The 23,411-nt window shown below is 42.7% G+C and overlaps 1 protein-coding gene across 1 annotated transcript; it reads right to left on the reverse strand.

Annotated features, from left to right (window-relative positions):
* Window positions 1-1,158: 1,158 nt before the first annotated feature.
* On the reverse strand, window positions 1,159-7,437 carry LOC144222548 (uncharacterized). Its single transcript, XM_077753056.1, has 4 exons — window positions 7,202-7,437; window positions 5,113-5,171; window positions 2,793-2,873; window positions 1,159-2,657 (listed from the first exon to the last, which is right to left on the reverse strand). The coding sequence occupies exons 1-4, from the start codon at window positions 7,435-7,437 to the stop codon at window positions 2,569-2,571; spliced, it is 465 nt and encodes a 154-aa protein (XP_077609182.1). The 3' UTR covers window positions 1,159-2,568.
* Window positions 7,438-23,411: the final 15,974 nt, after the last annotated feature.

Raw genomic sequence — 23,411 nt, forward strand, 5'->3', positions numbered from 1 at the left:
GTTAGGTAACAAGGGTCTGTAGGGCCCAACCCCCTGGTGGGTGCTTCTGTGCTTATTCTGGGGCTGGTCGGGGAGAAGAATGGTGCCTGTGAGCTCCCTCGTTGGAGAAGTCACCCAGCCGCTCAAAATCAGCATGAACATATCTGTCTCCTGTTGCCTCTGGCATTGTGTAAACTGCCATTTACATTGCCTCTCCACCCAGGCAGGGACCTGGCTGTATCACTCACCCTCCTGGATCACCCAGTGCTGAGTCAGCTGACCAGCATCCAGACTCATGGAATTGAGCCCTTTGGGGGTTGTTTTTTCCTGGTTGCTTTTTTTTTTCTTTCATAGTTTATTGTCTAGTTGGATTCCATGTAACACCCGGTGCTCATCCCCACAAGTGCCCTCCTCCATGCCCATCACCCCCCTTCGCCTCTCCTTCACTCCCATCAGCCCTCAGTTTGTTCTCAGCATTCCAGAGTCTCTCATGGTTTGCCTCTCTCCCTCTCCCCAACTATTTTTCCCCTTCTCCTGCCCCATGGTCCTCCATTAAGTTTCTCCTAATCCTCCTGTAAGTGGAAGCATAGGGAGTCTGTCCTCTTGGTTTTTAAAGTCCGATGTTATGGGGATAAGTCTTCCCTCTGTGAGCTCCCTGCTGTGAGGGCGCACTTTCTCTGCCCTCTCTGCAGGCAGCCGCCCTCCCCCTTTCTGACTTTCTTAACCTTTCAGGTGCAGCTTTTTTCTACTGAGTTGTGGATTTTGTGCTGCTAGTCTTTGCCTGGCTCTCTGGTTTATGGACTTGGATGTGGATATTATGGAGTTGAAAACATAGGACAGGTGACCTCAGGGTCCCTCCTACTCTGCTATTATAATTATAATGTCTCAAGTTTTAGATTTTTGAGACCTGGTCAGACTGACTCCTATCACCCATGCACTTCAGGTGTAGAAAGGAATTTTCCCACATTTTCTTCTTTTATGTTCTGAAACGATCTTTAATGAGTTATAATTTACCTATAACATATAGCCTCAAATTAAAGGGTATTATTTGATGAGATTTGGTCTCATGGGTATAGCACCATGAAATCATATGGTTTCTGTCTAAACCTTAAATCGCGATCCCTTTTGTCTAACGTTAATGTTTCTTTTGAGGGACAATTTTTTTTTTTTTTTTNTTCCTACATGCATTCTGTCTTCGTACTTCATCTGTTGCCTCAGATGAACACTTTTGTGTGTGGCTCCATGTAATGAGGAAAATGATTCTTTTTGGCTCTCAGATGTAGATCTCTAAAATATACACATTCTCATGATTATCTTTTCTTTCTTTGTCTGATAGGGCTTGAATTTTAATGAGGCTCTTTGTCTTATCATTTAAAACAGCAATCACCAGTCCCTGGGCTGAGATGTTAACAGTCTTCATTTAATGAATTCCCTTGGATATCTTTTTTTGACGATCCCTGTATGGAGACATCTTAATTGAACCTGTGAGAAGGGTGAGCAGACACTTCCCAGACATTTTGCAGATGCTTTATGTATTTAATGTCTTCTTTTCATAAGGTTCTTAGAAACAAATATTACCCATATTTCACAGATAACACCACTGAGAAGTGGTATTAGGGTTGAGACGGCAGGAACACAGGCAAAGCCTTGGGATATCGTGAGAGACGTTTGAGGAGATGGAAAGCTGTAGTCGGGGTGATGACTGGGGTCCAGCAGGGGCGGCTCCTGGCCAACCCTGAATTGTAGGTTGACCCAGGCTGAAGGCCAGTACAGGCACTCAGCTGATCTAGATCCTGTCTCACTGAGGGATATGAATTTGGACAGACAAGCATTTCCCATATCTCCAGGGCATTTGTCCCCACAAATATCCAGATCCTTCAGAAAACCCACGGAGACCCCCTTTTTAGAATATTACACTTTGGCAAAAACGACATTTTCAGTGATGAACACTGCATCGTGCCCTGAGAGTGATCCCACCCAACAGCTCCGTGTGGACCTCACACTCCCGGCTCAGGCTGTGCCCATGAATGCGCTCCAACTGCATCTCACTGACCCCAACACCCTCCCCTTTGCAAGCTCCTCAAACTCTGCTTACTGTCCACAACTTCCCTTCTATTCCTGAGTGATTCAAGTTTCCCCAGTTCCTTCTTCACTGGTGCTTCCATTATGGTCATCACAAGGTCTGTGTCACTTAATGCATGTATCTACCCATGCTACATGTAGATCACCCTTTAGAGTTCAGGCATTTATACCCAGGGATCACCTGAAGGGACTCTGGACAGCACATTTGCCAGAGAAAGATTGAATGTTGATAGATATGATATGTATTCTAAGAGCACTCTAAATGACACATACAAAAATGTAAGTTGGAGTATTTTCAAAGTGTAAGGAAATCCACAGACTTTTCTGAAGACATTAAAACTGTTGACAGAAAGAGGAAAGGAAAGAAACAGCAAGAGAAACGATTCCACACTGAGGAGGTCCAGAAGGATAGAGGCAAGCCAGGAGACTCCAAGTGGAGCATGGTGTGGTATCATCCTCCTTGATTTGTTCCAGGAACACATTGGGAAGACCCTACGTTCCTCACCCCTAAGCATGGTTAGCTTCTAAACTTGCCACAGAGAAATGCCAGGTGGAAACCAGGGAAGCCCATAGACTTGGGGGTAAAGCTTGTGCATCTGGAAAATAAAAACGAAAACCCAGCGGACGTATCATAGAAGACACAAATCAGAGACAGTGGCAGGAGAGCGTGCTATACAGAAAGATGTGGGTGTCCGGAAAGACTTACACCTGAAAATGGCTGCAGCATTTACCTTGTGCTTCTCGGCAGTTTTGGTAGTCCGTATTCGTGGCTGTCTTGGGAGTGACACCTGCTTCTGGATCTGCTAAAGGCCCTAGAAGGGATAGAGATTTATTGTGATTTGAATAGACTGTTTGGAGATTAAAAAATTAACACCCCCCCCANTGCTCCTGGCACAGACACAAGGGTATGTTCTGGTTGGTGTGGCCAGTTGCTGGCGTGAGGGCTGGTAGGTGGAAGAAGAGGGTTGCGGCCGGATTGAGTTGGGTCCTGAAAGCCATGGGGAGAAGTTAGACTTTCCAGCGGGGGCGGTATCCCACCGAAGGAAGACAGCGCAGAGGCTGTGTTTCAGAGCAAGCCCAGAGCCACACTGTCTGATGCAGTGGTCACAAGCTTTGAGCCGTTGACCTATGACCAAGGCAACAGAAGAACTCTAATTCTTTTTTTAATTTTAGTTCAAATAGAAGAAGTGATACTTATTTCTGAGATTGGAAGACTTTTAAATGCTTGAAACAATTTCGTGTGTTGGATTGATTTCAACAGCACAGTTCAGGAGATCTAAATACAGGGCAAGGATTTCTGAGAAATTTGGAATCTGAACTGATAAGCAGCATAAGGGTAAGATACACGTTGGATTTCGAAGATGAACAAAGACTGTGTAATAGTACATTGATAACTGCTTCTATATCCGTTATTTGTTGAAATGATACTATTCTGGAAATATTAGGTTAAATTAAAAATATCATGAAAATTAATTTCACCCGCTCTTTTTCCTCTTTAAAATCATGGCTGCTAGGGGTGCCCGGGTGATTCATTCAGTGAAGAATCCGATTTTTGCTCAGGTCATGATCTTGCAGTTTGTGGGTTTGAGCCCCGCGTCGGGCTCTGTGCTGACAGACAGCTCAGAGCCTGGAGCCTGTTTCAGATTCTGCGTGTCTCTCTCTCTGACCATCCCCTGCTCACACACTCTCTCTCTCAGAAATAAATAAAACCTTAAAAAAAAAAAGCCTCTCTAGAGACTTAGAGTAGCATCCCAAGCCTGTATCTGACTTTACTTTCACCCTCATTCACTCCTGTTTGTCCCTTGATGGTTCACAAACCCACCAGCTGTCCCCTGGAATGTCCTCTGGCTGTCCCTGGGTCCAGAGCTCACCCTTCCCCTCCAGCTTTCTGCTGTTCCCTCTCTGCAGAGGCTTTCCTTGAAGGTTCCATCTCCACTAGCTCCATGAAAGTGGACTGTGACCGGTGCCTGATGAACCACACGCCCAGGGCCAGCCTCCTAGTCTCCCACCCCCTCCTAAACTTCAGGCTTCGCGAGCCTGGCTTTTGCTCAGATGTTTGTAAAGCTGTGCTATGCTCGGCACGTTAACAAACAGGACCTGCCCCCACCCTCGCCTGTCTCCTCTCCCCTCCATCTTCCCATTGCCGACCCTTCCCTTCCCGGGCAAGACCAAATCAGTGTGTTAAAATCTCCCTGCTCTTGTTTCTCTTGTAAGTTATGATGCAGCTTCGTGCAGTGCTTGGTCCTGTCTCACCGGGTTCGGCAGCATGTGTTTGTCTCTCCGGCAGCAACTCCCTCTCCTCTCTGTGGCTTGGCCTATGAACGTCTCGCCCTCGCTCCACGTGGGGAGGCTTAGCTCGCCTCTGTGTGGTGGCTCAGATCCAGGCTGGTTCCACCAGTCAGTAGCTGACTTCCAAGGAGAGTGTGAGTTGTGCCCAACTCCTGAGTGCTTCTGCCTGGAGAGGACCCCCCATCGCTGCCACTGAGGGCTTACAGGCTGGACCCAGCGTCCCTGTCCCAGCCTCCTGAATCTGGAGGGGCTGGGGATAGCAGGGAGGGAGGTGGTCCTGGAGATCTGGCCATCTCTAAAAGCCACTGAAATCGTCCCCACCTGGGGAGCTGAACCCCCCGGGACCATGCATCCTGTGTGCCCTCCTCCTTTCTGGGCCCTGTGTGACTCGTCACAGGATGAGGTGCTGGACCCACAGGAGGCTAGAGAATGCTGCTTGCCTGGAGAAAGCCCCTCCCGCTTTGGAATTCCCCCTAGGAATGTTGGCATGGACGAAGTTTCCACACACTCTGCCCACTGCTTGAGATCCACAAATGTTTAGAAACTTAATCGTTTTGTTCTTTCTAAAACTTACCTTTTTTATCTGTTAATAGTCTATGCATACGTCTTCTGAATTTTTCTGTATATTACTATGTTGGGTCTAAACACTGTAAAAAGGTTAAAAACAAAAATTGAACAGAGGTTTCATGAGCTGCTGGTAATTAGCTAAACTCAACTCACTTATATTTGTTTATTGCTTCCGTAGCTATGTTCAGATTTTACCTGCAGCTACCAGCTGATTCTTCTTTGCCGTCAGTTCACAGTGTGTCCTTTTCAGCTTCCTAAGATGGGAAAGATATATACATAGTCAGGTCCAAGGTCCAGAAATTCTGCCTTTCTACATCCCAGCACTTGCAAAGGCCTATGCAAATATGCCTTCCCCCACCTCTCCCATAAATACACAGAATGACAGCACAATCGGGGAAACGAGGTGTACACCCCATTTAAGTTAAAGAAAATTCAGCCTCTGTCTGCTGCCACTTCTCTGCTGTCGGAGCGATCTTTCTAGTTATTGCTTCTATTCCATCATAAAGTCATTCAAATAACATTGCACTTTGTGCCTTCCCACAGCTGGTCTTTTGTTTGAGATGATAAAAGCTCATTTCAGCAATGTGACAAACCATGTCTGACCAACTGTTCCCATTAGGAATGAAGCAAGGGATCATCACTAGTCTTACACCTCCATGGAGAGCCCTGATATTCAGTCCAAAAGTTGTGCCCTGACACAGACAATCACCCTGCAAGACAACCTTCCAGGATTTGGCTTCACCAACATTGCAGCTCACACCCAGACGTCACCAGGGCTCAGGAGTGCAATCCTGCCTCCACCTTCACGTATCCTGGTGGAAGAAAAGGCCAATCTTAGAGCAGCAACATCCCCTGAAGTATATATAACCTGATCTAAACTGTCACACGGTCTGGGTTTATCTCCAGGCAACAGAGTTCAGATGGAAAATTCTCAACTTCATGGAGCCAATCTACTTGAACAAGACTGGGTTCAATTGAAAGTGAAGGCAGCAAAGGGAAATGCTTAGAAAGGCTGGTTTGCTGTGTTGCCCTCAGACTATTCTGTTCATGGTGCTGATTTAAAGAGTTTCCACTTCACACTTGATATACTCAAGAATCACATGCAAAGTTGAAAAACTCTGAGAAACGGAGACAAAAAGCACTAGACCAAGGAAAGCACATGCATTTCCTTCTGGCCTCTCAGGCAGTCCTTCTGCAAATGCTTTCTGGAGTGGTTGTAATATCGTGGCTCTGCTGTAAGGGGTTGAAGATAGAAGGTGGTCAGGGCGCTGTACCCACTCCCAGAAAGAGCTTATAGATTAACAAAACAAGATGCCAGTGAGACCGAGCAGGCCCTAACCCCAGGTGTGGGAAGGTCTAACATAAAGCTGAGTCTCCAGGGAAGAGAAGAGTTTATTTCCCATTGTGAATGAGGGACTCTAAAATACCCAAGCTCCTCCTGAGAACAAAAGGAAATCCTGCACAAAGGAGGAAACATGTGAAGGAGTGCACAGATTTCTAATGACCCCATGAAGACACATGAGACCAAGGTGGAGAAGAAGGAATCCCAGGACAAAACCAGCAAGGCAGTTGGACCCAATCTCCCTAGGACTCCTCAATGGTTTGGGGGGCATACATTGGAACTGCAAAGAAGCTGAACAACTTTATGGGCACAGACTTAGAAAGAACACATGCAGTTCAGGGTCAGTCAGCAAAGATCAGCCCTATTGAAGCTGCAGGCTTTGATCAAGACCTAGAGGAGTTACCCTAAAAATCAGGGGATTGAAAACAACTCCGCTTTCTTAGGGATTGGGCCTGCAGTGAACAATCTCACTGGCAGAAAGGATGCAGGGATCCAGTACTGCTGGCGCCCCTACCTACTTTCCAGAAAGAAATTTCTATTGTTTCTGCAACATGGTAATTGTTTCCCCACACATTTTTGACCCATATCTGGTCCTGACCACGAATGACCTAATTCGCAAAACAATGGCAAAACAATGTGATGGGATTGAAACCTATAGGACAATGTAGATGGACCCAGAGCGGATCCAGGTATCAACATTATTAATGCTGGTACCTTCCCTCTTCTGCCCCCAATACATGACACGATGTGTGACTAGCACTTAGGACAGAAGGGAAAATGCAGGTTACAGAAAGCAAAGTAGGAAGAGCAGGCACAATTCTAGTGAATGTATTTGGCAAAAATACTCTGGACCCAGTTCCTAAAGAAATAGAATTATCTCTACCAGCTGCCACATCCATTCGTACAACAGTCCTCGTGACAGTTATCACATGAATATCTTACTCTTCTGCAGCCACTTTTCTTTGTTCATAGGATTCTTCCAGGTTATGTGCTTTCTGTTTCAGCTGTTTGACTTTTGCTTCCTTTGTTGTTTTCACAGATCTTAATGCATTACACTTGTCTTCCAGGACCTTTTTATTTTCTGTTAAAAAAAAAAATAGGCGGGGGAGGCATTCTTTATATGTATGCAAATGACCTGAGTCTTGATTTTGAGGAGACAGAAAAAGGGCAAGAACCATGAAGGCATGAAGGTATTCTTTCCCTTTCTAATGCAAAGTCAATGCCATCATGTGGGGATTTCACCCATGTGGGGATTTCACCCCAGTAGATATATACCTTCCAGCTGACAGTTACTGGACCTCAAGGCTCTTAGCTTTACATCCTCAAATTCACCATTTGCATCTTGTGGTTAAGATAGATATGAGAAAAGACTCTGAAGGAAAAATGATCGCACAACTTGACTGTACCTAACACAACAGGATCGTGTGTTGCAATAAACAAAGACCCTGATATATATATATTACATATATATATATATATATAACTAGAAGATAAAGATGGTGGAAAATAGTTCATATCTAACAGCTCATAAATGCCTTTCTTAGTGGCATACATGTTTATATATGTATGTGTTTATATATGTATATGTTTACATATGTTTATATGTGTATATATACATATATGTGTATATCCGTATGTCTATTCCCCTCCCCCCATTCACGTTGAAAATTCACTGTTCAGCATTAAGAGAGAAAGAGACTATGGGGCACCAGGGTGGCTCAGTGAGGTGAGCATCAGACTCCCTATTTTGAGTCAGGTCTTGATTCCAGGATCATGGGATCCAGACCTGTGTTTGGCTCCACACTGAGCATAGATCCTGCTTAAGATTCTCTCTCCTTCCCTCTGCCCCTCTTCCCGACTCGCATGCCCTGTCCTGTCTAAAATAAAAAATATAATAATAAAGAATAATTTTTTAAAAATTTAAAAAGGGAAAGATTATACACTTTGGCTATCACCCTTTCTCAACTATATTTGGGGATTTTCTATATATCTTGGAGGACAGAGCTGAATGATGTCATAATTGTCTAGTTATGAAAATAAAAGGTAAACTCCTAGTCCTTGAAATAGCGAAATTTATCATGGTGGTCCTAGTGAAATTCCAGGTCGCTGTGCAGATGGAGGTTTGGTTCCCAGAGGCTCACTCTCTACCATGGTAACAGCAAGCAAATATGCTGTGCTCACCTCACCCAATGAACAAAAAGCCTCCAAAGCCAAATTATAGTCAAACTCAGCAGCCAACTCTTCCCACTTCCTAATTCTTGACTTTCCTCTCCCTCTCTCCCTCTCATTCATTCGAAATTCCAAGGTAGCGTGTGCACTTTGAAGGGTTTCATTTAAAATATCATTAAATTGTGCACCTGGGTACTTCATTTGGTTAACTGTCTGACTTCAGCTCAGGTTGTCATCTCATGGTTTGTGAGTTTGAGCTCCATGTTGGGCTCTGTGCTGACAGTTCAGAGCCTGGAGCCTGTTTTGGATTCTGAACCTTCCTGTCTTTCTGCCCCCTCCCCTGCTTGTTTGTGCGTGCACGCACTCTCTCTCTCTCAATAAAAACACTAAAATAACTTTTTAATTTCATTAAAGTGCTCAACTATTTTGATGTTCTCCTTCCACAAAACATGTTGAATTCATTACATTTACTTGTGTCTTTAGAATGCAATCCAGGCAAAGGAGGGATTCTTACCTTCAATTAAAGAGCTTCATCAGAGAGAAACTTACTTTCTCTCTTAGTTTGAAGATGTTTAACTCACTCTTCTATAAAATATAAAAATAGAATCAGAATTTTAAAAAAAAGCATAGTGCTAGATAAACCTATCTTCTAATGTGTGACTCCTTTCACAAATAAAGAGGTAGTTCTTTACATTTGTGTAACGTGTCTTGAATTGGTACTGTTTATAGAACACATGAAATAGGTCAGTAGGAAGATCTACCAGAGTGGAAATAACCAAAACGAAATCACAAAAAATATTTGAAAGGGCAATGGTACCTTCTGTTCCCAAATGGATATTTCTCCAGTAAGTTCAGTTCTCTGTCTTCTTTTTTAAAAGTATAGGGACACCTGGGTGGCTCAGTTGGTTAAGCATCTGACTTCAGCTCAGGTCATGATCTTGCAGTTTGTGAATTCAAGCCCATGTCAGGCTATGTGCTTACAGCTCAGAGCCTGGAGCCTGATTCTCTGCTCCTCCCCTGTTCACCTTCTCTCTCTCTCAAAAGTAAATAAACATTAATTTAAAAAAAAAAGTATTCCCCTTCTCCCCCACGGTCCTCCATTAAGTTCCTCCTAATCCTCCTATGCGTGCAAACATACGGTATCTGTCCTTCTCTGCCTGACTTATTTCACTCAGCAGAACACCCTCAAGTTCCATCCACGTCGCTACAAATGGCCAGATTTCATTCTTTCTCATTGTCATGTAGTATGCCATCGTATAGATAAACCACATCTTCTTGATCCATTCGTCCGTTAATGGGACACTTAGGCTCTTTCCGTGTTTTGGCTGTTGTTGAGGGAGAGGGAGGGAGGCAAACCATGAGAGACTCTTGAATGCTGAGAACAAACTGAGGACTGATGGGGGTGGGGGCAGGGGAAGGGGGGCTATGGGCATGGAGGAGGGCACTTGTGGGGGTGAGCACTGGGTGTTATATGGAAATCAACTTGACAATAAACTGTGGAAGGGAAGGAAAGAAGGAAGAATTGATCATCTCAGTTATTCGCTGTAAACTAACCAAAAGGAGATAAAACATTTTCTAAGGCTGTTACCAAACCAGTGACATCCAATAATCCCAGTGTATTAGCAGCACAGACACATGATCTGACAGGTGGCTATAACTAACATTTTAGCTTTCCCATTATGCCTGAGGAAATCAAGTTTTAGCACGACTAAGAAAACCTTATTGCAGTGAGAGTCCTATTGAAAATATTGTCTACAATGGAGAAACACAATAAAATATCTTCTACTTTCTCTCCCATCTGGAAGCATACTTCTTGGAAAATGCAATGACTTCAGATACCTATGTCACCACCAGACATGAAACAGAAAAATCAAATCCTATCAACTTACATTTCTCTCCTCCAGTTATTAAGGAACAAAAATAGGTCCCTGCAAAGAGTTAACAGGTCAGTTAGACATCAGAAGTCACCATACTTATCCTTAGTTGAACTAAAATGCACATCAAGGGGTGCCTGGGTGGCTCAGTAGGTTAAGCATCCGACTTCGACTCAGGTCATGGCCTCATGGTTTGTGGGTTCGAGCCCCGCGTTGGGCTCTGTGCTGACACCAAGCTCAGAGCCTGGAGCCTGCCTCAGATTCTGTGTCTCCCTCTCTCTCTGACCCTCCCCTGCTCACGGTGTCTGTCTGTCTCTCTCGTGCTCTCTCTCAGAAATAAATAAAACATTAAAAAAATAAAATGCATATCAAGGGGCGCCTGGGTGGCTCACATGGTTGAGTGTCCAACTTTGGCTCAGGTCATGATCTCATGGTTCATGGGTTCTACCCTCCCACTGGGCTCTGTCATGACCGCTGGGAGCCTGTAGCCCATGTTGGACTCTGTGTCTCCTTCTCTCTCTGTCCCTCCCCCACTCGCACTCTCTCTCTCTCACTCAAAATAAACACTAAAAAAAAAAAAAAAAAACGCACATCAAACTTCAGTACTGAGAAAATATTGCAAAGAAAACTAAAGCTTAAATTCTTACCTTGATATTCTCGAGGCTCTAAGAGGGAAAAAACAAAATTAAGTTTGCTGCCAAAACATATTATTATTAGTAAAAACCTATAGTTCCTGATAAATACCAAAAGAGTAATCCAATGTAATTACAATAATTTTATTTTGCAGAATTAATTCACAGGATTAAAAAATCAGAAAAAATTAAAATTTCCTATTTAAGTCACATTACTTCACAATTTCTGTTGAAGAGTACAATGTAAATAGCTTTTTTTGAACCAAAAATCTGTTTACAGTAAATGAACATCCAACCCATTCAATTTTGACCATTGATAACACAGGCATCTAAAAAATGCAGCAAATCATCATTTCCCTCACTTTTTTTAACCCAGTATCTACAATGAAGTTTAGAACTAGGATTATTTTTAAATCCTGAAATAAACAGGAAGGAAGGAAGGGAAGGAAGGGAGGGAGGGAAGGAAGGGAAGGAAGGAAGGAAGGAGGGAGGGAGGGAGGGAAGCAGGAAGGAAGAGCAAAACCTTTGTGCTAAGATCTACCTCTTCATTCTCTAGAAAGCTCTTCTGAAATCTTACACAGAATTGGTTGTTTGCTGAATTCATACACAGAGCACATCAGGTGCCATGATAGTTTCCAGACTGCTACCAATGAAATAAAAGCCACCAAATGAGAAAAAGAATAAAACACGGCTAGAGCTAAAGCTCAAGCAACAACAAAGCTGACAGCTAATGTTTCAAAAAACAGCAAAAAGTGCTCTGCAGACCTCAGTCACCCCTGATAAATTCTAGCTCAATCAAATCTAGGCATGACCCACTTTTGACATCATTAACATATTTCCTCATTCTAAAGTTTTAAAGGATGATGACACGCTGAGGCCAGCCCTAAACTCTTGCCAGGATATTGGAATATCATCATGCTATCAAAAAGGCACTTAGGAACCTCTGAGCTCCCCTACCCCTTGTCACCCAGCCCCACGGGCAGGGGAAAGGAAAAGGAATATNCAGTACTGAGAAAATATTGCAAAGAAAACTAAAGCTTAAATTCTTACCTTGATATTCTCGAGGCTCTAAGAGGGAAAAAACAAAATTAAGTTTGCTGCCAAAACATATTATTATTAGTAAAAACCTATAGTTCCTGATAAATACCAAAAGAGTAATCCAATGTAATTACAATAATTTTATTTTGCAGAATTAATTCACAGGATTAAAAAATCAGAAAAAATTAAAATTTCCTATTTAAGTCACATTACTTCACAATTTCTGTTGAAGAGTACAATGTAAATAGCTTTTTTTGAACCAAAAATCTGTTTACAGTAAATGAACATCCAACCCATTCAATTTTGACCATTGATAACACAGGCATCTAAAAAATGCAGCAAATCATCATTTCCCTCACTTTTTTTAACCCAGTATCTACAATGAAGTTTAGAACTAGGATTATTTTTAAATCCTGAAATAAACAGGAAGGAAGGAAGGGAAGGAAGGGAGGGAGGGAAGGAAGGGAAGGAAGGAAGGAAGGAGGGAGGGAGGGAGGGAAGCAGGAAGGAAGAGCAAAACCTTTGTGCTAAGATCTACCTCTTCATTCTCTAGAAAGCTCTTCTGAAATCTTACACAGAATTGGTTGTTTGCTGAATTCATACACAGAGCACATCAGGTGCCATGATAGTTTCCAGACTGCTACCAATGAAATAAAAGCCACCAAATGAGAAAAAGAATAAAACACGGCTAGAGCTAAAGCTCAAGCAACAACAAAGCTGACAGCTAATGTTTCAAAAAACAGCAAAAAGTGCTCTGCAGACCTCAGTCACCCCTGATAAATTCTAGCTCAATCAAATCTAGGCATGACCCACTTTTGACATCATTAACATATTTCCTCATTCTAAAGTTTTAAAGGATGATGACACGCTGAGGCCAGCCCTAAACTCTTGCCAGGATATTGGAATATCATCATGCTATCAAAAAGGCACTTAGGAACCTCTGAGCTCCCCTACCCCTTGTCACCCAGCCCCACGGGCAGGGGAAAGGAAAAGGAATATGAACACATCAAACGTTTAATTTTTATGTTTCTTTGTGAAGGCAAGGTTGCTACAGTGTCAGGGAGAGAGGGCAAATACGTATTTAGAAATAAACTCCAAAGCATTCTGTTCTTCCAGAAAAGATATTCCCTCAAGAGAAACTAAGCCTAACTGGGGATTTCCCAAAGACCAAGCAATAAGGGTGATGGGAAATCCCTGACTCTAGGGCTCTTTCCTTCCTGTCTCACCTGGGAATATATTCACCCTAACCCCGAGCCACATAAATATAAAAACCTCACACTCATGTCCTGTTTACCTCAGTTTCTTTACCAGCACGTAACATTTAGCCTTCAGCACAACTTACCAGTCATAGGAAGTAAAAACCACAGTTTGAACACAGACAGCAAGCATTAGAATCACACTTCCTAGGGCTCAGATGTAGGAACTATCAGTCTGGGAACACTTTCATTCCTATAATAATGCAGATCATGAAAAAGTGGACAACATGCAAAAAGAGACGGTGAATGTAAGCAGAGATATGAAACTCTAAGATTTTAAAGTGATTTGAGAAATCAAGAACACCATAACAGAAATGTTACAAATGGCTTTGATGGGTTCATTAACAGACTCAACATCGCTGAGGAAAGAATCATTGAGCCTAAAGAAAAGCCAGTAGCACCTTCTGAAAAGGAAACACAAAGAAAACAATTAAAAATACGGCACAGAAAATCCAAGACCCGTGGCACAACTGCAAAATATGTAGCACACACATCAGGACGACGGAGAAGAGAGAGATCTGAAGCAGTAATGACTGAGGATTTTCCAAAATGAATAGTAGTCACCCAACCACAGATCAAGGATGCTCAAAAGATCAAAAGCAGGATAAATACCCAAGACAAACATACAAACAGCTAACAACAAGAACAACAACAAACCACTAACTACACCTCATATATAATATTCAGCTAGGGACAATTAAAACAGCTTTGGAAATCTAGAGCAGGGGTTGGGGGTGTAAGGAGGGTGGGGAGCAATCACACCTCACCCAAGAGGAACCAGGATAAGAAATACATGAGACTGTTTTCATAAACTATGCAATTAAGAAGAATGGACTATTTAAAGTGTTAAAAGAAACCTCAAACTATCTGCAGCCTGTGAAATTACCCTTCAAACACACGACAGAGTAAGGAAAATTGTCAGGGATAATGACTGGCATTACTTCAATGGTAAAGAAGTCAATTCTCCAAAACGATGCGACAGTTTCTAATGTGCTTGCATTAACAACAGGTATGTCAAAATACAGAGGCCAACACTGACAGAACTGCTGGTAGAAAGAGCTGAATCCAGTACTACAGCAGGAGAAGTCAATACTCTATCATTCACTGACAGATCCAGCATACAGACATTCAGTAGGATCACAGATGAACTGAACAGCATCACCAGTCCACTGGACCCATTACCATCTGTAGAATACATCATCCGACGGAAGAATATATATTCCTCTCAAGCTCGCATAGAACATTCACTGAGATAGGGCATATTCACGGCCTTCAGAGACATCTGAACAACCACAAGAACAGAAGTCCTAGGAAGTATGTTCTCAGACTACAGATGAGTCAAATTAGACCTCAAGAACAGAAACACAGCTGGAATAGGACACAAACATTGTAGATTAGATAAGCTTCTAAAGAACACACGGGTTAGAAGGGAGGTTGGTGGGGGGATGAGTGAAAGAGGTGAAGGGGATCAAGAGTACACTTATGGTGATGACCACTGAGAAATGTAAAGAATTGCAGAATCATAATGTACCCCTGAATCTAATCATTGTATGTTCATTATACTTCAACTTATCAAAAGATACATGGGGTGAAGAAAGTTGTAAATAGTTCAATCTAAATGATAGTGGAAATTGAACAGATGAGAGGGAAATTTGTAACACTGAGTGCATATGAAAGCACAGTGAATATAACATTTTCTGATTTTTTATGATCTAAAAACTATAAGGTGCTTTAGTATACTCACAGCAAAGACAGTTCTCCAGAAGTAAATTAGAAATGCAAATTCCCAGGGAGGAATTCCCAATTCCACACATCAGAGCGAAGAGAGAAATGGTAGGCTAAAATACGGAGAAGCTGAAATAATATTGGAGACAATGAGGAATCCCTCAAAGACATTTATAGTATATCTGTCACAAAGAATCCTCTTTACAAACCCTCAACGAGCCTCCAGGAGATTCTCAAATGCCTCCTCAAAGGAGGACGACAGACGGATTCGAAAGGAGCAGGAGCAACCTTTTGGCAGTGATGGAGTGTGTTTACTCCTTTGCTGTGGTGAGAGCTTCATTACTCCTTACGTATGTCAAATATCTACAAATCCTTTCCCTTTAAAAAGGTTATTTACGTATAGGTTATTATACATAAATTAACACCACACTGAAGCTATAGGAAAAAGTGTTGCTATAGGCAACACGTAGAGATTTTATTTTGCTGATGAACGCATTCCAAATATTTTTTAAATAGTTAACTTAAGAATTTATAAACCAACATAAATAGAAAAATACATAATATTAAACATATAGTAACTAAGAAGTCAATGCCTTCTATTGTACACTCACAAAGTACCTAGAGAGACTCCTTTGGAACATCTCCAGAAAGGCTCCCAAAATTTATGGAAGAATGGGAGAAAGTAACAATAAAAAAATGTACTAGAGATACAACTAGAATGTTATATTGGTAGATGTTTATAGATAAGGACATAACTGAGAGAGATGGGTAGTTGCCATTATAAATATGGGATTATTATTCCAAAAAAATTATACTTATTTTTTGTTTTCTAAACACATTGAGATTTTATTTCAGTGTTTATTTTGATACTATATCACAGCACAAAATGTCAGATTTCTGAATTAAATAAAGATTTGCATAAGCAAGTGATCTTGTATATTCTGATAGCTATGAGATTTTAAGTTCCTTGACTACACCCATCAAATAGCCCATGAAAGGAATTCATGTTCCTATTTCACATTATTGCACCTAAATGAATCAATAACAACTATGAAAATTAATTTCTAAAAGAATACAGAAGTCCTGGATATGGTCATCAAAACAAAAGAACACGGATCATTTTACAAATCTAGACTTACCAGTCTTTTAGGAACAAATACATTCACAGTGCAATTTACACAAATTCACATACCAAGCTTTAATTTTGTGCAAATGAACCTCTCTAGAAAGTAGCCCCCAAAATGTGTACCATGTATCTCTTCAGCTCTCAGAACTGAGGTCACTAACAAAAACTGAGCACTGATGGATGTGGGGGGGAGGAGGGATGGGCATGGAGGAGGGCACTTGTGGGGGTGAGCACTGAGTGTTATGTGGAAACTAATTTGACAATACACTATTTGTGTAAAAAAAAAAAAGAACTGAGGTCACTAAAATGTGTGCTGGTAGGAAATGGACATCTTTGAGTGGTCACTTTCTGAAAGAGAGCAGGGGCTGTCAGCACAATGATCATGGAGATCAAATGCACCAAAGACGGGCCATATTGACACGAATGCAAACTATCCTCAGTCTTCGGTACTCTTGAAACATCTGGCAGCTGTCGAGCTGCTAATATTAGTAATTGACTCCTTTTTGAAAATTTGTTGTCAAGTTGGCTAACATACAGTGTATTCTTGGTTTGGGGGCTAGATTCTCTGATTCATCACTTACATACAACACCGAGTGCTCATCCCAACAAGTGCCCTCCTCAATGCCCATCACCCATTATCCCCCCTCTCCCATTCCCTCTCTCCCGCCATCAACCCTCTGTCTGTTCGCCACATTCAACAGTCTCTTATGGTCTGCCTCACTCTCTGTTCGAAACAGTTTTTCCCCTTTCCTTCCCCCATGGTCTTCTGTTAAGTTTCTCGAGTTCCACATATGAGTGAAAACACAGGATATCTGTCTTTCTCTGACTGTACCCTCCAATTCCATCCATGTTGGTGCAAATGGCAGGATTTCATTCTTTCTCGTTGTCAAGTAGTATTCCACCGTATATATAACCCACATCTTCTTTATCCATTCATCAGTTGATGGACATTTGGGCTCTTTCCCTGATTTGGCTCTTGTTGAAAGCACTGCTTTAAACATTGGGGTACATGTGCCCCTAGGAATCAGCACTCCTGAATCCTTTGGATAAATTCCTAGTAGCACTATTGCTGGGGCATAGGGTATTTCTAGTTTTCATTTTTTGAGGAACCTCCATGCTGTCTTCCAGATCGGCTGCACCAGTGTGCATTCCCACGGACAATATAAGAGGGTTCCCGTTTCTCCACATCCTGGCCAACATCTAGTTTCCTGAATTTTTAATTTTAGCCACTCTGACCAGTGTGTGGTATCTCAGTGTGGTTTTGATTTTTTATTTCCCTCATGATGAGTAGTGTGAGGCATCTTTTCATGTATCTGTGGCCACCTGGAATGTCTTCTTGGAAAAGTGTTGGTTCATGTTTTCTGCCCATTTCTTCACTAGGTTATTCATTTTTGGGTGTTGAGTTTGGGAAGGTCTTTATAGCTTTTGGATACTACCCCTTTATCTGATATGTCATTTGCAAGTATCTACTCCCATTTCATCAGTTGCCTTTTAGTTTTGTTGACTATTTCCTTTGCAGGGCAGAAGCTTTCTATCTGGACGAGGTCCCAATAGTTCATTTTGCTCTTATTTCCCTTGCCTTCAGAGATGTGTTGAGCAAGAAATTGCTGCAGCTGAGGTCAGAGAAGTTGTTGCCTGTTTTCTCCTCTATGTTTTTGAAGGTTTCCTGCGTCACGTTTAGATATTTCATTCATTTTGAGTTTCTTTTTGTATATGGTGTAAGAAAGTGGTCCAGTTTCACTCTTCTGCATGTTGCTGTCCAGTCTCTTCACTAGGTTCTCGCAGACCATGGCCGTGACCAGGTGCAGGTGAGACATGCAAGACAAGTAGTTTCTACAAAACCCAGAGATGAGGGAGGGAGAGAGAGACGGACTGGTCTGTGAGATGCAGCCCAGGTAGAGGAGGGAAATTCTAATACAGACCACCAAGAAACAGCCTCCTTTGTAGTCTCAAAAGAAACAGAATAGATTCTCTTTTAACTAGAGGTATTCATGCGGGATGATTCTGCCTCAATACAAGGGTTGTTCCTGACTGCTGGGGCCTTCCAGGTCCAGCTCTAGAAATCTGGTGCCTGCCAATCGAAAGAAGTCCCCTTATTTCTATGGGAGTTCCCTGTCTCTGTCCCTGGGGGGGGGGGGTGGTGTACAGATTTTGATGTTTTAAAAATGTTTATGTATTTTGAGAGAAAGAGGAACCATGCAAGTTGGGGAGAGGCAGAGAGAGACCGAGAGTCCCAAGTTGTGTCTGTGCCCCAACACGGGGCTCAATCTCAGAAACCGTGAGATCATGACCTGAGCCAAAATTAAGACACACACTTAACTGCTTGAGCCACACAAGTGCCCTGCAGGCTTGCTTTGTCATGAGTAAGTGAAACATTCACACTGGGATCCAGTTATACCTTTATATTTGAACAATCCTAAGGGCATTTGGGAACTTTTTGCTTTGGGCAAATCAATACTCTGCAGGTACATGGCGAAACAAAGGACAACTCCTTCACTTCCCTATTCCCTATCATGTCGCTCCTAGGGATTTTCCTACTACACATGACCCAGCAGGATGCAGCTAGTTGGTTTCTGCTGGGCTCCTCAGAGCTCCCATCAATGTGGTGGGACAAACCACAAAGTCAACAAACCAGGAAGCACAGAGCACAAAGATTTCCTTTTTTAACCCTCTAGCATGAACACCAATGCTTCAGATTCCACTGTTCCCAGGGCTACCAAGTTTCACAAATATGAACAATGTGCTGATAGGAAAACAAAGCACATCTAAGATGGACCCTAAAATTACAAGACTTGAATCAGGATCTTGACAGGGCTTCCAGGAGCCAGTCTAAGATCCAGAGATGCTATTAAATAAGAGTTTCTGACATTTTTTTGAAAACAATTTTCATGAGATATAATTCACATATAAGCGCCTATTTAAGACAAAGATCTCGGGGTGCATTGGGTGGCTCAGTTGGTTAAGTTTCCGACTTCGGCTCAGGTGATGATCTCACAGTTTGTGGGTTCGAACCCCACGTTGGGCTCTGTGCTGACAGCTAGCTCAGAGCCTGGAGCCTGTTTCGGATTCTGTATCTCCCTCTCTCTCTGACCCTCCTGGTTCATTCTGTCTGTCTCTCTCTCTCTCTCTCTCTCAGAAATAAAACATTAAAAATTAAAAAAAAAAAAACACTAAAAGAAAGTTAAAAAAAAAAATCCTTCATAAATGCTTCCTTCTTGACACTATAAACATACTGTTTTCAGGTTTCCATCCTGTCAATGCTGATCATTTTGGACCAAGCAAGACAGCACCCAGAACTTGATGTGGACAACACCATACTGTCTTGATGATTACAGCTTTGTAGTAGAGGCTAAAGCCTGGGATGGTGATGCCTCCCGTTTTGGTTTTCCACATAGACCAATGGAATATAATAGAAAACTCAGAATTGGACCCAAAAGTGTACAGCCAACTAATCTTTGACAAAACAGGAAAGAGTATCCAATGGAAAAAAGACAGCCTCTTTAACAGATGGTGCTGGGAGAACTGGACAGCAACATGCAGAAGAATGAAACGAGATCATTTTCTCACACCATACACAAAAATAAAGTCAAAATGGATAAAGGACCTGAATGTGAGACAGGAAACCATCAAAACCCTAGAAAAGAAAGCAAGAAACAACCTCCTTGACCTCAGCCACAGCAGTTTCTTACTTGACACGTCCCCAAAGGCAAGGGAACCAAGAGCAAAAATGAACTATTGCAACCTCCTCAAGATTAAAGCCTTCTGCACAGCAAAGGAAACAATCCATAAAACTAATAGGCAACTGACAGAATGGGAAAAGATAGTTGCAAATGACATATCAGATAAAGGGCTATATCCAAAACATATAAGGAACTCACCAAACTACCCACCCGAAAAACACACGATCCAGTGAAGAAATGGGCAGAAGACATGAACAGACACTTCTCCAAAGAGAATATCCAGGTGGCCAACAGACACAAGAAACGATGCTCGGCATCCCTCCTCATCAGGGAAATACAAATCAAAACCACACTGAGATACCACCTCATGCCAGTCAGAGTGGCTACAGTCAGAGTGGCTAAAATGAGCAAATCAGAGGACTCTAGATGCTGGCGAGAATGTGGAGACACGGGCACCCTCCTACACTGTTGGTGGGAATGTAAATGGGTGCAGCCCCTCTGCAAAACAGTGTGGAAGTTCCTCAAAAAATTAGCAATAGAACTCCCCTAGGACCCAGCAATAGCACTGCTGGGAATTTACCCAAGGGATACAGGAGTGCTGATGCCTAGGGGCACATGGACCCCAATGTTCACAGCAGGACTCTCCACAATAGCTAAAACATGGAAAGAGCCTAAGGGTCCGTCAACGGATGAGTGGATCAAGAAGATTGGTTGATCTATACAATGGAACACTACATGGCAATGAGACAGAATGAAATCTGGCCATGTGTAGCAACATGGATGGAACTTGAGGGTGTTAGGCTGAGCGAAGTAAGTCAGGCAGAGAAGGACAGATACCATATGTTTGCACGTATAGGAGGATTAGGAGGAACTTAACGGGGGACCGTGGGGAAGAAGAAGGGGGAAAATAGTGGGGTAGAGGGAGGGAGGCAAACCATGAGAGACTCTTAAATGCTGAGAACACACTGAGGGCAGATGGGGTTGGGGGAGGGGAAGGGGGTGATGGGCATGGAGGAGGGCACTTGTGAGGATGAGCACTGGGTGTCATACGGAAAGCAACTTGACAATAAACTAAAATAAAAATAAATAAGTAAATAATAAATAAAGAAACAAACACTGGTCCCTGTAAAGAAACAAACACTGGTCCCTGTCTGTATGCACATTTATAAACAAATAGACAGACTTAACCAGAAATAATTTAGAACTTCAATGACCATGATGGGGAACTTTCAGTCATCTCAAACTTAATTTTCTCAAAGCTAAATTGGACAACCATGGTTCTAAAATTGACAAAACTGAACGGGATGCCTATTTTAGCAGATACTTTGAAGCTTCCTAATGCTGTCGAGAATCGAAAATTACATCTCTCCAAATACAATTTACAGACGAAACGAGGCAAGCAGAGATTCAAAAGACAAAAAGGGGCTTCTGATTCCTCTTTTCCCCTTCCTCACCTTCTCTGTCTACAGAAAGGAGGCAACCTCCTTGGGCTCAGGCCACACCTCAGGCCCTGCCTCTGTGTCCGTCTTCCTCTGTCTGACAGCCTGTAAGGCCAGGACTAAGGCCTCAGATGTTGCTGAAGGCTCCCTTCCTGTTGTGTTGTGCTGTGCTGTGTTGTGTTGTGTTGTGCTGTTTCTGGGCTGTAATGGCCCTGACTGGCAGGTCATAAGAGCTCCTCCCGGGGCCCTGCCAGGACAAGAGCCAGTTTCTGCAGCTTCCTCTGAATATCTGGGGCCAACTGACTGACAAATCTGTCCTTTCCAATCGTCTCAGCCTCGGGGTAGCACGGGAGACAGCCAGATATTTAATGGGAGACTTCATCAACCTCTCTAGGAAGGCCATCGGGGGCCCATTTTGTACTTGTAAAATAGTGGCGAATTTCACATAATTTAAGGGCTTAACCTCAGACCTCCTTTATTCTCTAAAGCACAAGCTTGGAAGTGGTGGCAGTAACATTTCTTAACGGAAAGGTCATAGACCCAATTAGGATCTTGGGATGTAATTACCTGGGCCCCAGTGGGAAACTAGAAGTTCCCTATAGGACCCCCAACCCCATGATAATTGATGAGTTGTCTTTATCTTATTCTTTCAGAATTTATGGATCAGAATCATCCCAACTTTTCAGAATGCATCCCAAAGGAGTATTGGCCTTGGTGGGAGTTGCCTGATCTTAATTTTTCACCGCTGGCCAGGAGAAGCCTCATGTCCTGACCTTGATAGTTGCACAGGAGAAGCCTCATCTCTGGGCCGTGCATCTTGGCTGGGTATGCGGCCGGCAGCCAAAACCTTTGTCAGTCTCATGAGGCGCTGGGAGCAGTCACTCTTATCCCGGCTTGACCCTGCCTCTGAGAGCTGACCTTGTCTTCCCTGATTTCTCCTATCCCTCCATTTTCTGCTGCAGGACTTTGGGGGTATCGACTGTGGTCAAGCAAGATTTCCTTGGTTGTAGAAGGAAGCGCTAATTTTATTTTGGCCCAACAGGAAATCGTCTTTTTTTTTTTTTTTTCTGAGAGAGAGAAAGAGAGAGGCAGCATGAGCAGGGGAGGGTCAGAGAGAGAGGGAGATACAGAATTGGAAGCAGGCTTCAGGCTCTGAGCTGGCTGTCAGCACAGAGCCCAACGCGGGGCACTAACCCACGAACCATGAGATCATGACCTGAGCCGAAGTCGGACGCTTAGCCAACTGAGCCACGCAGGCGCCCTAGGAATCGTCTTTACAAATATATTTTAAAAGGCTCGTGAAAGCCATTTTTTTGTAGGGATAAAATTGGCTGACAAGAGGGCTAAAAGGGACAAAGTAGAGGTCGGTTCCCTTGCCTTTTTCAGCAGTGCCTACAGAAGTATGTTCCAGCTATGTGGATATCCATTTTAAAGGATCTTGATTGTTGCAAACTGGCAGACACTGGGCTAAGGGCAGCAAGGCAGCTCCTATGTATTACAGTAAAAGCCCTTTATGTGTTACAGCCATCTATCCCTTAAATGGCACAGGCATCCATTCCTGCTCTAAACAGAAACAATCCAAATATGGAGCATTTGGAGTCTGGCAGCAAGGACATCATCACCATCTCCCCAGCCTTTGGATCAAATGTGGGGCAATTTCAACCAAGGTTTGAGTAAAACAAGTCAAAAGGGCATGCAGTGCTGCTGTCCCACCCTTTTTGTTGAAATCATGGTTTTTTCCCACCTGTTTGGGCTCACAAAAGCGGGGGGAAAAACCTTTGTTTACTTTTATTTTTAAACGAAAAGCTTACCAAGAATCCAAGAAACCTCTGCTTTTGAAAGAGAGAGTAGGGCAGAATTTTAATCTTATACCAGTGTACTTTTAAAAGCCATTTATGTTAACCTTAGTGCATCCTGACCACATATAAAAACTCTTTCCAAAGGTTTCTCTTCACAAACGTTCTACAACTTTCCTTTTCAGATTGTGACCTAATTCCCTTTTCTCCAAACCACCAGTCTCAACTGGGACAAAATTACTTTCTGTTACCTTCAACAAAAAATGTATTCCCATTCCTTGTATCTTTCTTACATATCTCCTACTTTTCTACATAATAACTTTCCTTATTTTTATCAGTCTTAATTACACTAAGCAGAATTTTAATTCTTAGAAACCTTAGTCTCGAGTGAAAACTAAGTAGTAACCAATTGTGAAC

The sequence above is a fragment of the Crocuta crocuta genome, unplaced genomic scaffold, assembly GCF_008692635.1.
Source record: "Crocuta crocuta isolate KB4526 unplaced genomic scaffold, BGI_CrCroc_1.0 scaffold1522, whole genome shotgun sequence".
In the NCBI taxonomy this organism is placed as follows: domain Eukaryota; kingdom Metazoa; phylum Chordata; class Mammalia; order Carnivora; family Hyaenidae; genus Crocuta; species Crocuta crocuta.

Coding starts and splice junctions, on each gene's coding strand:
- LOC144222548 (XM_077753056.1), bottom strand. CDS start 7,437: ATGGTTCTTGCCCTTTTTCTGTCTCCTCAAAATCAAGACTCAGGTCAT. Junction 2,874..5,112: donor GAATCAGCTGGTAGCTGCAG/GTAAAATCTGAA, acceptor TATCCCTTCTAG/GGCCTTTAGCAGATCCAGAA. Junction 2,658..2,792: donor AAACTGCCGAGAAGCACAAG/GTAAATGCTGCA, acceptor TTTATTTTCCAG/ATGCACAAGCTTTACCCCCA.